Source organism: Palaemon carinicauda, chromosome 6 (genome assembly GCF_036898095.1).
Source record: "Palaemon carinicauda isolate YSFRI2023 chromosome 6, ASM3689809v2, whole genome shotgun sequence".
Lineage (NCBI taxonomy): Eukaryota > Metazoa > Arthropoda > Malacostraca > Decapoda > Palaemonidae > Palaemon > Palaemon carinicauda.
The window spans coordinates 122689312-122707706 of record NC_090730.1 but is presented as its reverse complement, the minus strand read 5'-3'; the positions used below and the strand labels follow the sequence as shown (position 1 = coordinate 122707706).

Below are 18395 nucleotides of genomic sequence, written 5' to 3'. Positions count from 1 at the left end.
GCAACAGGATCTTACTTTTTCCATAAGCAAGGGATGGCACATAGGTCTAACTGCTGAATCAGCAGCAGTTACTAGATTGTTTGTGCTGGGGGTTAGCAAGGGTAAAGAGGGGATATGTGTACTGATCATATGTGTATATATGCAATCACTATGATATTATTTTGTAACAGCACAATAATTGTTCTTTTCTTCATGAGCAACAGCTAAATTTCAAATATTGCCTTTTCTTCTGAAAGGCTCAGAACAAGTTAGAAAGAAGTCTAAATCCTATTGTGACCAAATTAAGAAGGGATTTTCCTAATCATACAGTCAATTAGTTGTAACTGGATGAAAGTGTTTTGATTTAGTTGAGCAGACCCATGTGTCTACCTGCCCCTTTTGATAGTATTACTCAGTTACACATGTTCTCTTTGATGATTCTTTTGTACTTTTTTTATTCAATACTTTTACACTGCTTCCTCGTCTCTTTTTTATACTTTATCTATTCTTTACTTTTCCTTTTATTTCTATACCCACTGGGTTCCTTTCCCTCTTTGAAGCTTTTGGGATTAAAGCATCTCTTATCTAAATTGGGTTGGAGACTAATATCAATAATAAAAGGCAATGCTGATATTACTGGACATTCAGGACAGTAAGCTCATTAATAACTACACTAAAAATGGGGAATCTAAATCATTTTCACAAGCTGTTATTCAGACTAAGGGGAAAATGCTGCAAAAAGTCAAGAAACCATTAAAGCCAACATCCAGGGCACTGCTACAAAATAAAAAAGAGGAAGAGAAATGACTTGGCAGCTGATGTAAAATTATCATAAAGATAAATACAAATTAAAACTTTATGAAAAATAAAATTCTATTTTTCATACAAATCTATCCAGAAGCTTAGAAAGTAACCCTAATCACAAAATCTAAAGATATAATACATTTTGAGAAGAAAGATATCTCAAAGATATACAGTTCTCGTGAAGTTGAACCTCTGAAATTAATTTTCGCAAGAAACCTTACTTGAATAGTCATAATAATATTGATAATATATTAGTAAAGATGTGGGTCATCGATACACATGAACATAATTAGTCACGATAATATTTTCAAAATTATGAAAATTGCTTTCTGCACAAAGACTCCCAAATGGATTAACTGGAGATCCATATTTCTATTGTTAAAGATAAGCATGAGGAAATGACAGAACAAGACATTCATCCTAAATAGCACCAAAATATTTTCTTTTGGGTCAAAATCTTATTTCTAAAGATAAACATTTACTAGAAAAAAACTAAAATACTTAATGAACTCTAGTTAATTAGGTACAACAAATTCCAGCAATTCATAACAGCTTATCATTATTTTCAACCCAAAGAATGAAAAAAAGTACCTTTTCCAGTTACTGGCTGGTGAGAGTTTAGATGAATTGTAGTGGCATTTGAAGCTACTGCTATCGCTGCGGCTGCTGCTGTAGGTACAGGGGACACTGAGCTAGTTGATCCACTGCTAGTTGGTGTAGCTGGAGTGGGAACACGAGTAGTTGCTGGCGGTGGTGGTCTCTTACTGTCTGCTGCTGAATATTGGGGCAATGGGGGTACTGGGGGTGGAGGCAAATCGGGTGGCACCTTACCCGGAAGGTCATTGTAGTATTCTGGGTCATCTCTATTCCAACCTGCTCCTTCTCCATTCATTCCAGACCTGAAACAAGAAAAATACAGATCACGAGAGTTAAACACATCTAATGCACTATGTACTAGTAAATTTTGGAGAAAATCTTTTTGTTATTCACAACTAACCATGCAATCAATATAATATTTGAACATTACAGATAAAATAAGACAGAAAAGATAAACAGATAGCTTTTCATATCATTTCTCTCAGATTTTTATTCTATTTACATGTTAACAGATGACTTTGCTTTACTTTTTACTTTAAGGGCTGCTTTTTCTGGTCCTGTACAGCAGAGGAAAAAATACTCAAGTCAGCATATTCTATGATAATGTGTAAAAATCTTTAGTAACAACCTCAAATAAATACTGGAAATAAGGAAACAAAATAGCCAAGATCTAAATATCCACAAAGCTTACTTCTCTGATTTTACACTGGTGTATTGGACGGATGGAGTTCTCTTTAGGTACTCCTTAAACCTGAGTTCAAAGGCCTGGCCTATGGTTGTTATCACATCTTGAGCCAGACCTCCCCCACACTCCAACACAAAACACGCTCGTCCGTACCGACTGTCTTTGGCAACATACGCAATAAAGTCTAAGGTGTCCTGCGGAATAAGATCAAGTATTAGAGCGACTGATAAAATCATGTTGCATATTAGTCCATACACGAAAATAGAGCTTAATTGGTATACAAGGCGAGGGAGAGGAACCATCTGTATTTGAATTTCATCTGTAAAATTCATGGATCAAAACCTGAATTCTATCAAATTCAATTTCGATATCAGTATTAACCTCTGGCAATGCCATTCGATCAGCTCATTGTGCATGCTATAGAACATTCTCCAGAGGTTTAATCATAATTTATATTCAGAGCTTTTCAGACTACTGTATATTATATACATCACACAACCCAAAATATGCAATCATTTAAAACATTATTGATATTTTTATGCCACAGTTGTAAGTTATGTTTCAGCTGTGAAATAATTACGGAATAAATTGTTGGAGCTGCAAATGTTCCTTCTGGGTGCAAGTCCTTTTTCATTGAGTAGGCTTATGCAAGTCTCATTTCATAGTTTAATTGTTTTCTTATATCTTTTCTAGGTTATTTCATCTCATAAAGTTTACTCTACTTTTGCATATCTTAATCTTTATGTATTACACAGCTTTCCCTATTGGAGTCTTTGGTTGCATTTTGAACGACTAGCTCACACTTATTTGGCTAATAATAATATCAAGAAGAAACAATTAATATAATACCTGAACAAATATATGAGTAAAATATGGTACTGTACAGTATATAAAGAAGATCTTAACAAATGTTGAAACAAACTACTGTACTTCATTCTCAATGGCGAGTATGAACAGAGAAGCAGATTGGCAATAAGATGACAACCTCTTGGTGTACTACTAGCATATATTTTTCTATGCTATCATAAAAAGTAAGTCAGAAGAATGTGGACAACACAAAAGTAATATCTGAGAAGAAAAGTTTATCCTAACCACTTTTATACCAATTTAAATTCTAGGCACGCTTGAATAGTTTTAAAAAGAAAAAAAAAAAACACAAATTATCATTCCTTGACACAATGCTGGAAAGAGACCAAAGTACTGTACCATTAATACTAGAGTATACAGAAAGAAAACTTATACTGGAGTAGGTCTTAATTTTACCTGTTTTGCATTTAACCACTTTAAGCTGAATACCTTTTCAACCTTCAAATATACAGCAGAGCATCGAGGATTTCAAAGACATACATCAACTTCAACATAGAATGAGAATTTTTACAAACATTTTACTTCGATAATGGATAACCAGTATAAATATTTGATACTCAACAAAGGAACTTATTGAACATTTTCATAAGTACGAGAATCACACTCACAGTAGAAAAATAAACCACATATCTTAAATTATCTTATCAAGGAGAACAATTATGCAAGTAAATAAATACAGAATCAATGGAAATAATAAATCAGCATTTCTCTCGGGTAAATATAAAAAAATTCTATAATTTTAAAACAGAAAAAGGATTCCATCACAAAGGCAAGTTCCCCTTGAACTGGTATTAAATGTTTAAATATGCAGCTTGTATTAACTGATATTTAGGAGCTTGCAATAGGTCCCTTTCTGTCAAGGAAAAAAAAGTAAGAAATTCGAATTGCAAAAAGTATCGTGATTAAATCCTTAAAGCCATCTTTAAATAGTGAAGCTTTGAGGTTTCCACTGAAACTGTTTTAGGTGTTCATCGTCAGACTCAACAATCCAGACAAAAGGATGACAGTTATACTTACTGGGTCTCCACCTGAGGCAAAAGATATATTTGGCATATCATGACAGGCCACTACTTGTCCAGATTCAAGTATTGTAAGAGTAAGAGCTGTGCTGGTGATAGTGAGATTGACATTACTTCCCGCGTGTTCCATCATGGGTCGTTCGCCCAAAATACGGCCGATTGTCTTAACTACTTTCCTCTTGCGATCAGCTGTTTTCAAGCCCGCTGACTCACATACTCGACTGATGCATTCTCTGAAAATAGTTAAAAAGCACTATGAAATACACACTTTAGTTTTGAACAAGAGAAGCAATTTGTAAAACCGAAGATGTTTAATGGCAAACTAAGTTGTATAATTATTTTTCTACATCTATTGCAATTCCCAATTCCCTAAACTATTAATCTCAAATGAATTCAGATTCAACATCTAACCAAGGCTATACACTTAATTTACAGGTTTTTTCTATGATCAATTATATCAAATAGACCTCTTACTTACAAAAGGACATTGAAAATATTTCTAAGCTTCTAAAATGTGTAATCATTAAACAAACCCAACCAAGGTTATAAAGAGCAGTTATTCTTACCCAGAATTAATACAAAGCTAAAATGCAACACATAATTATTCAAAGAAATACTTTTAATAATGTGGTGATTATTAAACTACCCGACACCGGACGACTTGTTCTCATCTTTCAAGGAAATAAGGAAAATTAAATGACCAAGAGATTTACCAGGAAAATCAAAAGTAACAGTTGGTATTGAGACGTCCATAAACGGAAAGAAAAAATTAAGATGAATACAGTTTTGAAATTACAATGATTTTTCAATCAAATCGTGAAACAGAAAGGTCACTCACTTTGCTATTAAAGACCGGGTGTCGAAATTCAGACTTTTCATCGACGTGTTGACCTCTAAGCACCCAATATACTGAAAAGAAAGAAAAACATGACAAAACACATATTGCACCAGATATCTAAGACTGCAATGCAGGCAGGCAAAATTTCTACTTTTTCAATATTTCCTTCAAAATAGTAAAATGTTACATTCAAAAAAATATACTACGGTTCATTTTAATAAAAGTATCCTCATTCAAAAGTAGGGCATCTTTAAAACATTATAGATTGCTTCGTGTAAAAATGACTATGAAAATAGATCAACATAAGGAAATGATGACTGCAAGTAAAGTCAACCTAAGCATTTAACTTTGCTAAACATAAGTAAATGTAGGACAGGCTAATATTATCAGAGGGTCACTTATATGCAGGAATGCATCAAGAGGAAAACGAGAAAGATGCACTTTCCATTGAATATATGAAAATCCGCTGAAATCAATGTTCACCTTCTTCATGCCATCACTAAATATGAGCAAAAATTTGTTAACAAAAGAATCAATGATATTATAAACTTATTCCTTGCTACTTTTACTGTTTTTCAATGACACATTGTAAACACTTATAAATTATAAAACCTCAACTAATGTCAATAAACAACGAATTAACCTCCATGCTTCAAGGACCATTATACACGTAAAAACATACTATTTTTACACACACAAACACAAACCCTATCAAATAAATTTCCAGTGAACAGTGGAGTACTCCAACGGAATCATCTACAAAGCTTGCTTACCAAAATTCATGAAATATCACATGAGGTTAGACTCAAGAGAAAAGTGGGCTACCTTTCAATGGAGGAGATAAACATGAAATCTCTCCAATGCTCCAATCATCTATAGGCTACCTTTCATTGGAAGAGATGAATATGAAATCTCTCCAACGCACCAACCATCTATAGGCTGCCTTCCATTGGAGGAAATAAATATGAAATCTCTCCAATGCTCCAACCATCTATGGGCTACCTTTCATTGGAGGAGATAAACATGAAATCTCTCCAATGCTCCAATCATCTATAGGCTACCTTTCATTGGAAGAGATGAATATGAAATCTCTCCAACGCACCAACCATCTATAGGCTGCCTTCCATTGGAGGAAATAAATATGAAATCTCTCCAATGCTCCAACCATCTATGGGCTACTTTTCATTGGAGGAGATAAACATGAAATCTCTCCAATGCTCCAACCATCTATAGGTTACCTTTCATTGGAAGAGATGAATATGAAATCTCTCCAATGCTCCAACCAGGAGATAAACATGAAATCTCTCCAGCGCGGTGCTCCAACCATCTATAGGCTGGATTTCATTGGAGGAGATGAACATGAAATCTCTCCAACGTTCCAACCATCTATAGGCTCCCTTTCATTGGAAAAGATAAATATGTAATGGTTTTTAACACACAGGATTTTCTCAGCCCTGAACAGAACACATCTCTTTCCTACCTAATTTCAAATTTCCAAAAGGAGCCTTAAGATTTCATCATAAAAATCCAGATAATCAGTAAAAGGAAATTCAGTCCAAAAATTTTTTCCTCTACTAATTATTATTATTATTATCATTACTATTATTAGCTAAGCTAACCCTAGTTGGAAAAATAAGATGCTTTAAGCCCAATGGCTCCTACAGGGAAAATAGCTCAGTGATAAAAGGAAACAAGGAAATCAATAAACTAGAGTGTACCCTCAAGCAAGAGAACTCTACCCCAAGACTTTGGAAGACCATGGTACAGAGGGTATGGCACTACCCTAGACAAGAAAATGATGGTTTGATTTCTGAGTGTCCTTCTCCTAGAAGAGCTGCCTACCATAGCTAAAGAGTATCTTCTACCCTTACCAAGAGGAAAGTAGCCACAGGAAAATTAGTGCAGTAGTTAACCCCTTGGGCGAAGAATTATTTGGTAATCACAGCGTTGTAAGGTGTATAAGAACAGAGGAGAATGTGGAAAGAATAGGCTAGACTATTCTGTATATGGGTAAACAAAGGAAAATGAGCTATAATCAAAGAGGGGGATCCAATGTACTACTGTCTGGCCAGTTAAAGGACCCAGTGGTATATCAACGGGTGGCTGGTGTCCTCAACAACTTACTACCTACCAATAGAACATTCGATTTTGTCTACAATGGATTCTTTTATAAAAAAAATAGTATAAATAATAACGAGGTAGAGATCGTACAACACTTGACATAGCTTTTAATCTAGCCACACGCAATTTCAGTTGGAGGAGACGGTTATGATGGTAAGATGCTGTGGTCTGTAGAATTTCCAAAGAGAACTCTCTTGTCAGCTTACATAACATTACTTCTGCGCAACAACAAATAATATAGGTTTTCACTAAACTGACTAGCATTAATATTATTCCTATCTAAATACTTACATTACCTAAAAAGGAGTAGCTTCGCTAATCGAAAGACCAGTGGTAAAGACTTTAGCGGCATGAAATATAGATAACATCAATGGACTTGTATGACACTGTTGTTGCAAAACCATCTGGACTCAAAGATACAAGGAACTCAGAGAGAGAGAGAGAGAGAGAGAGAGAGAGAGAGAGAGTCCTTCCCCGTTCGGTAAGATCAAACACATCCTTTGTTTTTCTCTTTCTCCCACGATGAGAGGGATCAATCAAATCATAACAAGAGACATTTGGGAAAACATGTTTGGCCGTGTTATCTATTCTAGTGCATTGTTTTGAGAGAGAGAGAGAGAGAGAGAGAGAGAGAGAGAATATTAGTTCTTTCGTCCTAAAGACGAGATATATATATATATATATATATATATAGTGGATCATGGGATGAATTGCAAAAGGTTATAGAAGATTTGAGTAGAGAAATCAGAAATTCAAGACTGAAAATGAATATGAGCAAAATTAAGATAATATTCAATGAAAATGAGGGCAACATTTAAAGAAGGATAAGCATGGATGAAGAGGTTTGAAAACAAAATTAATTATGAAAATTAAAATGCCACTTTCTCTAAACAGAAAAGTACTTAATCAGACCCTTGGGGCCTTACTAAATCATAAGAACATAAGCTAGTTATAACTTAAATGAGCTATAGAAATAATAATGATGGGAATAACACTAGGAGACAAAAACAAAAAAGAGCATCACGGATAAGAGAGCAAACTATAGTAGAGGACAATCTAACATGTTAGAAAAAGAAGTGGACATAAGCAGGACATCTAATGAGAATAATAGATAATAGACGAACATTACGAATAACACAATAAGGCCCTAGAGATTGCAAAATAAGCAGATGACGATGGATTGACGAACTAAGAAACTTTGCGGGTTTAAACTGGCGTAGAATGGTCATAAACCGACACGAATTTGATAGTATTAACTGGCATAGACTGGCCATAAACAGACGCTAGTGGAAGGACATGTCTGCAGTGGTATAGTAACAGCTGATGGTTTAAAGATTGTTCCTGACTGACAGAGACAAAGAGCAGTGAACATGTCCTACAGACTGACCATATATACATATCAGCGGCCAAGCCCTTCTCCACCCAAGCTAGGACCAAGGAGGGCCAAGGAATGGCTGCTAATTACTTAGCATGTAGACCTATAGGCTCCCCTCAACCTCCCTAATTATTTCACAAAGATAGTGAGGTTGCAGACACAAGAAACTATTGATCTTTGAGCGGATATCGAACCCCAGTAAAGGAGTTTGCAAAGCAGGGACGATTCCAATAGGCTACCACAACAACCCTATATATATATATATATATATAGAGAGAGAGAGAGAGAGAGAGAGAGAGAGAGAGAGAGCTATGACCAACGAATTTAACCAAAGAAGTGACATGCTGGCCGTCACTTTCCTCGTGCTGAAGAGACAACCTGTCCTTGATGCACTGGTCAGTTGCTTTACTGAGTAGGCCCCTTTGTTAATCCCCAGCCACCAAACACTCTCTCTCTCTCTCTCTCTCTCTCTCTCTCTCTCTCTCTCTCTCTCTCTCTCTCTCTCTCTCTCTCTCTCTCTCTCATTAAGGGCAGTTCGCGCATAAAACTGATCCTCGCGTGTTTGCGTTAAAATGGCGTAAAAACAAATTGGGAAGGGGGTTATTAAACCACGGCACCTATACCAATACCATTTCAGGCCGAAGTTGATTTAAACGAGACCGTAAGACCAGGACCCTTGTTTTCGATAAATGTCTTCATAATTATGTGTAAATCTGCATAAATTCTAGACATTTGAACTGTTAATGGTGCTACCGGCGAAATTTATGTCAGTTCTTATTATAAAAACTGGAATCCAGCGATCTCAAATTTCAAGGGATAAAAGAACAGGATATTAGAAAATTTGTTGTAACAAGTTTTTTTTTTTTCTTTCTATCCGAAATACTACGCTGTTCTAATTCGAAGGCAAATTGTGAAGGTATTGTCAATGAAGAGAAAGTACCTGAATAAAAATTCATTTAAGAATGACCATTAATAAGTTCTCAAACTCAGGAAAATTCTCTGATTTTCAGTATTATAGTAACTAGCATATACAAGAAATATTTTTTTTTTTGTTTATAAGTCTTTTACTACCTTAGGCCAAGGGGCTTATCAAAAGAAAAAAAATTCTATTAATAATTATAAGAATGTATTCTTATGGAACATAGTTATGCCTTTGCCTCCCATATAAAATTTCCTAAAAACGGTCGCTGTGTAAAACATGGAAACAAAATACATTTTCATATTTTGCGAAGATTTATATATAATTACATATTCACGCAAGTATGTATGTATGTATGTATGTATATATATAGTGTATATATATATATATATATATATATATATATATATATATATATATATATATATATATACAGTATATATATATATATATATATATATATATATATATATATATATATATATATATATATATATATATATATATATATATATATATATATATATATATAAGTGAAAACAAAAATTTACCTAATATATACAAATGATAATAAAAATGCATAAAACATATTAATATGCCAGTATGTTGGATCTTTGCACCATCATGCAAAAAACCCTCAAACAAAACCCCTGAAATAAAAAGTCTACTTAATTCCCCATCGAATGAAAAAATCTTCCCAATTAATTTTACTGGTTTAAGCAATTATTTGATGACAATCATTTTTCCAGGCAAGTTTTTAGATGCCTTGCTTAACACGAGTATTGACTGTTTCATCAAAATATCAATCGGTGACTTACACACGAGGAAAGCCTTTAAGAAACAACAACAATGGCTGGACGCCTCCTTACTCTTTGACGACCAAGGGCCTCAGGGAGGGTTGGAGCACTGTACTCTAGACAGTGAGTTGGTGATGCAAGGGAGGTGGGGGGGAGGGCAAGGAGGGAAGTAACCATAATGAAGGGATTCAAGACTTTCAATGAATGGCATTTCATTAAACTATAGCTTGCAAAGGACTTTTTGTAGTTATTGCTTTAAACGTTTACCAGGGACCAACAATGAATCGACGCTTATGCAAGAATGTTTGACACAAGATTTGAAATCATATCCGATGATTACATAAGATGAAAAAGGGCTTCAGTCGCTTTGAAATAAAGGGTGCATACCACGAAGCTTATCAATTATGAACAGACAAGAGAACGTATGAAGATGATCATTTGTAGGTAAAAAGAATCCGAAAATCACAGCTCCTGACAAAACCCACAGCTCAAATAGGCAACAAAAGGTTATTCGAATACCGTAGCTGCACGGGGCTTATTCATTCTTACATTTTTATAACGATGCCATAGACGGGTGAAGGAGTGGTCTGAGAACGGGGGTTTGGGAGAAATGACATGGGAGGGGGAAGAGGTAAAAATGGCCTTGTACAAGGACGTGGCACTAAGAAGCGAGGAAAAGAGAGGGAACGGAGGATGGGGATGTAATCGGTGTCCTTTGCAAATCAAAACTTAAAACTAAACAGTGGGATATTATAATAATAACAATAATAATATAACAATAATAGTTATAAATAATCGTAATGATAATTCTTAACATTAAAACACATTATGATAATAATAATAATAATAATATTAATAATAATAATAATAATTTTACTGAAACCCCAATTTCCAAATAACAATACCAACAACAAAATACTTGACCTCAACATAACAGCATACTGAAGTTTATATCCCGTTTGCTGTCCGCACATACTGGCCCTTAAAAACAGACCTGTCATCTGCCCGCATCCACCTATTCATTTCCAAGCCATAATTATTTATGGGTCGTATTTTTTCTCTCCCATTTTTTTATCTTTTAATTTTCTAGTTCATTAAAAAGTCTATTCTGTTCACATCGGATACCTTCAGATACCAAACTGGTGGGTGATGGTAGGTGAGAGATTAAACCTGTTCAAAATAAGTCAGGTGTAGAATAGGAAAAACAGACCAACAACATCAGAGGCAAGACAAACAAAACCGCTTCATCTTTCCTTTCCAACAAAAATAGCAGGATGCCAGGTAGAACAATATCGCCAATAAAGCCATATATACAAATACAGTTACATAATGACACACCAGTTATTATTTCGGATTACTGAATTTATTGGAAGATAAAGTCATTAGGTAGTAGGTTGGCCAGGGCACCAGCCGCCCGTTGAGATACTACCACTAGAGAGTTATGGGGCCTTTGGACTGGCCAGATAGTGCTACATTGGATCCTTCTCTCTGGTTACGGTTCTTTCCCTTTGCCTACACATACACCGAATAGTCTGGCCTATTCTTTAAAGATTCTCCTCTGTCTTCATACACCTGACAACACTGAGATTACCAAACAATTCTTCTTTATCCAAGGGGTTAACTACTGCACTGTAAATTGTTCGGTGACTACTTTCCTCTTGGAAAGGGTAGAAAAGACTCTTTAGCTATGGTAAGCAGCACTTCTAGGAGAAGGACACTCCAAAATCAAACCATTGTTCTCTAGTCTTGGGTAGTGACATAGCCATTGTACCATGATCTTCTACTGTCTTGGGTTAGAGTTCTCTTGCTTGAGGGTATTTATAGTTTATATGGGAAATATTTATTTTAGTGTTGCTACTGTTCTTAAAATATTTTATTTTTCCTTGTTTCCTTTCCTCACTGGGCTATTTTCCCTGTTGGGGCCCCTGGAATTATAGCATCCTGCTCTTCCAACTAAGATTGTAGCTTAGCAATTGATGATAATAATAATAATAATAATAATAATAATAATAATAATAATAATAATAATAATAATAACAGATTCCTTCATTTACTCGATGGTCATTAAGTATCAAAATAAGATTGATTCAACCATTGTAAATCTTTAAAGGCATTGGAACATACATTTCTTCAACAGTATAAGGTAAAACGACTGATACGAGCATTGCTTCATTTACTAGAAAGTTTGCTTCATTTACTGGATGACTAGAAGGCAGTGCAAATTGGATTGCTTCACTTACTGGATGACTAGAGGGTATTGCAAATTGGATTGCTTCATTTACTGGATGACTAGAGGGTGTTGTAAATTGGATTGCTTCAATTACTGGATGACTAGAGGGTATTGTAAATTGGATTGCTTCATTTACTGGATGACTAGAGGGTGTTGCAAATTGGATTTCTTCATTTACTGGATAACTAGGTGTTGCAAATTGGATTGCTTCATTTACTGGATGACTAGAAGGCAGTGCAAATTGGATTGCTTCACTTACTGGATGACTAGGTGTTGCAAATTGGATTGCTTCATTTACTGGATGACTGGAGGGTATTGCAAATTGGACTGCTTCATTTACTGTAACACTAGAGGGTGTTGAAAAAATTGGATTGCTTCATTTAATAGATGGGCAAATGAATAGCAAGTTTTCTTTACTTCATGAATGGCAAAAAGGCCCGACAATCTAGATTGCTTCATTTACTATTTGGCGAAAATACTTTAAAAAAGGGATTGCTTCATTTACTAGATTGGCAAAAGGCTCTGTGAAATGGAGTTGCTTCATTTACAATATTGCTGATAATAATTGCAAAAGATGCTTCGTTTACTCGATGACTAAGTATTGTAAGTGGATTGATTCAGTGACTGGATGGCTTAAGAACATTGCAAAATGAACTGTTCCATATACTGGATGACTATAAGACATTGTAAATTGAATGGCTTCATTCACTAGATGGTTAAAAGTATTGAAAATTGGTTTGCTCTACTTACTGGATTGGTAAAATGCATTGAAAATTGGACTACTTCGCTTACTGGATGGCTAAACGGTAATGCATCAGTTCTTAATCTTTCCAAACATTAATATGAAATTGTGTGAAATCTTATACAAAAATTTTTACCAAAAGCTCATCTGAACATTGTTGATGACAAAAAGCAATAGGTTTTGATACTCAAAACATAAATAATTATAATTCCAAGAAAAAGAAACAACAGATCTTGAAATGTAGGATTCCCACAAAATAAGCCACCCTTTAAAGAAAGAAAAACTACTATTGTAAAAGTTTCAAAAACCAATTGAACCACTTTAAAAAAAAAACGGAGCACTGGCCATCTCTCCCGAGGTATGGGGAAGAGATAAACATATGGGAAGACTTTGCTTGGCGTTCATTAATCCCATAATTACTACTGCTATATGATCTATAATGGCATGACAACGTTGCCTCGCTCTTCGCAGATGTTAAAAGCTTCTCTAAGGAGTATGGAAGCTAAATACTACTGTTATGTGTAATTACAATGTCTACAAAACTGTTGCTTTCAACTAAATAAATTACAGCCAATCAACAAAAACTTATCCGTCCACAGTAGAGCTAAGGCAAATGTTTACGGAAGACGAATTTGCACAGTGTTATTATTGTAATTGAGTATAGTTGGAAAGTAATTACAGTAAGCTGCAATAATCTAGTATTACTTGTGCGTATGGTACATTGATCTCTGAACTGTTTTTCATTTTTTCCCCTTAAAGATTTAGCACATGATTCAAGTTGAGAAACTTGTCAATTACAGAGTACTAAAATAAAAACATTATAATACAAACTAACTGGATACCTATACTAGATTTACCAGCCCTATGAGCGGATGAAAGTATACATAATTAGTGTATATAAACACACATTCAACGCACCTATCATACGTAAAATGACATGAGGTAAATATCTGATATAAAAAAAAAAAAACAGTACATCTAACAATTAATGGAAGGGCTATGCATTACTTATTAATAGGCTGGACTTGAAACGAATAAAAAGGGCATGAGTAAGGTTCCCCTCTGATGGGAGATTACTCATAAGTAATCATATGTAGGATAAAATTATTGGTTTAAATAAAAATTAAAGCCTAAGTAATAAATATACATAGATATATAAAACACACAATATAGGCATGTACATCAATACACACATTTATATATATATATATATATATATATATATATATATATATATATATATATATATATATATATATATATATATATATATATATATATGCACGCACGCGGCATAAAGGGAGAAAAACTTACACACCCGCCACATCACATAATCAAAAAGTAGGTGGTTGGGCATGTGCTGGCAAACGTACCCTATCTAGTGTACATTGCTGTAGAGTTGCGTCAATGAAGAAAAACGCTGTGAGCAAACATTAAAAACAAAACAGCCAAAGCAGCTGTTCACAAAGTGATACACCCCAGGCAGCAGCTGTCTTGTCTGAATGACGGAATTAGAAACACAACTGACAGTTCAGATATTAGCCATAGTTCTTTCGACAGCATTACACATTAGGATACGTGTCAAACAATATGATATCATGTTTCTTATAAATATTAATAAGCATGAAAATCAAGAATGTTCACTTTTTTATATGACATTCTGAAATAATTTCACTTTCTATTGACCTAAAATATCTTATGCAGTGTGTGTGTGTGTGTAAATGTGTGTGTGTATATATATATATATATATATATATATATATATATATATATATATATATATATATATATATATATATATATATATATATATATATATACACACACACACACACACACACACATATATATATATATATATATATATATATATATATATATATTTAAAAAAACAATTCACTGTTTAAAATTTTATGACTATAAATGTATTTACGTTTCTCCATTTATTATTTGGTGTCGACGTGAGTTCCGAATAACGTGTGTATGAGTGTGTTTGTGTGTGTGTGAGAGTGTGTGCGCGCGCATATATATATATATATATATATATATATATATATATATATATATATATATATATATATATATATATATATATATAATAACCCCCACCAGTCAACATCTTCCTCATTTGTTAAAACCGGTATTTCACGAACTTACCACTTCGTGACCTCCAATGCTTCCAAAATCCTCGAAGTTGATTGTTACGCTTACAGCCACTACCAACCATTAACCTTATTACGACTTTAAGAAGTATACAATATATATAAATGATAATAAACACGTGTGATCAAGAAAAAAGTAAAAAGGGCCGAAGTCTCTGGAAACTTGTTCCGAGAAGGCCATGGTATTGGTAAAGAGGCTTGCAATGCCTGAAGTGAGAGGAGGAAAGGCATGTTAGACGGTATACCGAACGTATGCCATCAGCAGTAAACTAAGAGTATATTGACTGGAGTCTGAAGTGACCAAAAAACAGGGTCTGTCAACAAATGAGAGAGAGAGAGAGAGAGAGAGAGAGAGAGAGAGAGAGAGAGAGAGAGAGAGAGAGAGAATTTTCTATTCCGTGGAATATTGGAAAAAATGTGAAATTAGTAATCAAAGATGGAGAGATGACCCAATTGTCGTTTTCTTTATTCAAGTTATGTAAAATCCCCAAAGAGCCAATCCATTCTTCCTGCAAGTTTCCCTCAATTTAATGCGCTGAGAAACGTGAGTGCTCTATGATTTTTTTTCCAATTACGGAATTACAAGTTCAATAATGACATACACTCAAAAATACCAATACAAACATGACATTACAACCTATTACACATGGAATATTCTTATAAGCTGTGGTCCTCTGCAACAAAGTTCTATTTCATAACCTTAACAAAATTGCAAAAGTTCATTATGATCATACATCCTTGTGATGGCACAGTATTTCAAATGTGAACTCCCACTTTCTGATCACATGGCGTATAACTCAAGAATGATACACTTCATGAATTTGTCCTCTCGTCAAATATTACAAATATAGATAAACAACAGTAATAAATTTAATTTCCAACATTAATTCTACCGACGTTCACTCACAGCTAACAAGCAATTAATGACAGAGACATTTAAGAAAGTGTCTTGTCACAAATTATGGTAATTGAATCCACACTCGTGAAATGAATATGAATATATGTATCAGTAATAATGAACAAGTCACTATAAAATTTGTCTTTTATATCTTAATCTGAATTACATAGCGCATATAGTGCAAACATACATACGTTCACATGTGTTGTGTGTGTGTGTGTGTGTGTGTGTTTGTGTTTCCATGTGAGGGCTCATCTATAGTGAAAGGACGTGCATATACTGTATATAAGTTTTTGACACACACACACACACACATCTCAACGCTGCGGTTACCTATATAAATAACCACATAACATTAAAAGAAATAAACTGAATATACTTTTACAATGTCTGTCGGTCAAGAAAACATACTAGCCAATGACAATAATAAAAAAAAAAAAAAATGTCGAAATGTCCACAAAAATTGAAACTTCAGATCAATCTATCATAAAACATCTAGCTTTCAATTTCATTATCTGATCTTAAGTGCGAATGGAGTTTTCCCCTGAAGACAAGACATCACAAACATGTCAAGCTAAAACACAAACGCAAATAAGATACATTCCAACGTTCAAAACTGACATCAGAATGTTCAACATGGGGTATACAGTATAAGTGTGCAACTTCCATCTAATGATATAAAGACAAAATTATCAATTATGTTTCACTGTTGTGTAGCTGAAAATTGAAAAGAAATAAGACTTCTGTCGAATATGACCCATGAGAAATCATACAATTGTTTACAGGTACTTTAATCGACTGCACATTAGTAAAGGTCAATCCGATGTACTAGCTGCCCTTCGAGGTAACGAGTGAAGGAAGCGCTTACGGCAACCCCGAAAAGGAACAGGTTGTGAAGATAGTGAAAAGACAGGACTTCTAAATCTATATAGATATCAAATGAATCAATGTCTGAGCCAGTTGTCAATCCATCTGATATCAAACGAAGTGCCATTCAAATATTTTAGCAAAAGCAATGTTCTGACAAAAATCTTACATCTATTTCTTAGAACACATAATTTTGACTTAGAAAACTAACAATACAGATTTACTCTTTCAATATGGGAGATGATTAAGATTCATAAAAACTAGGAGCTATGAAACATAAAAAATCAATAAAACCATCAATGAGAGAGAGAGAGAGAGAGAGAGAGAGAGAGAGAGAGAGAGAGAGAGAGAGAGAGAGAGAGAGAGAGAGAGAGAGAGGATGGTGGAAGGATGCTCGACAGACTGAGCATAAGCGGAAAGGGGAGGAAGACGAGAAGGTGTCACTAATTCCTAAGAATAACTATTAAAGGATTAAGTTATAGCAGAGAATATAACTGATGGAGGGGAGGGAGAAAGGCAGGGGGAGGGGGAGGATGAGGAATGAGGCGGTACTTACATTAACAGATAGGGGGTGATGGGACGGGATGGGTAAAAGTGGGCGTGGGGATGAGACCCTTGTAGAGGATAGGGGGGAGGGGGAAGGAAGGGATGGAAGGAGGGAAGGACAGAGGAAGGAGGAGGTGGAGGAGGGTAAGAGGAGGGCACAGGACGTCCTCATTTACTCACCACTCCTCGGCCGCCCACCACAACCGACTCATGTACGTACTCACACACTCACAACCTACTAAACTTATTAACTAATATCGCATCCTTTCATCTCAAGATATGTAACCATAAGGTAAATGCTTCCTTTACAGCTCTGCCTTCATCAATCTCCCTGAGGTTAAGTGCCAAATATCTGACACGCATACATACGTTGAACACCATATTTTCAATAAATACAATTATCCGTGAGCATAAAAACCGACTACAGAGAGAGAGAGAGAGAGAGAGAGAGAGAGAGAGAGAGAGAGAGAGAGAGAGAGAGAGAGAGAGAGATTACACTAATCTAATCACTAATCTAAACATAACGACCTTGTCTGATCTCAACCGGGAATTAAATAAGATTTCCCATTAAAATAGCTTTAGAAAGTGAAATTTACTGAAGAAAAAACGTAGATTTTGCTTGCTTTCCTAAAAGAAATCAGGCATTCATCAAGGACTTTAGAAAGCTTTACGATAAGATGAAACAGAATCGCCAAATATCAGTTTCACGGAAACGAGAAAAAGATTGATTGATTTAAAGTTTTCAGGCATCCTGAACGAGAAAAAGAATAATTTGCTTCTGCTACATACATAAGACATACGGTTCTTGTATTTTAACCTATAGCCGTGACTTTCCAATTACATATCAAGTTTGAAACTGCCCTTATATGCAGTAAGCATGTACGCACACAATTACAATTGATATTACCCCGTTGGCATCCATCGAGATGAAACAAATATTACGATTAAG

General features: G+C 34.8%; 1 protein-coding gene across 1 annotated transcript in view; it reads right to left on the bottom strand.

Moving 5' to 3' along the window:
- The window catches only part of Shc (SHC-adaptor protein), a 99627-nt gene that overhangs the window by 36376 nt on the left and 44856 nt on the right, over positions 1-18395 (bottom strand). Inside the window, 4 exon segments of the mRNA XM_068375392.1 lie at positions 1375-1682; positions 2072-2259; positions 3950-4184; positions 4790-4860. Of these exon segments, the coding sequence (XP_068231493.1) occupies positions 1375-1682; positions 2072-2259; positions 3950-4184; positions 4790-4860 (802 nt within the window).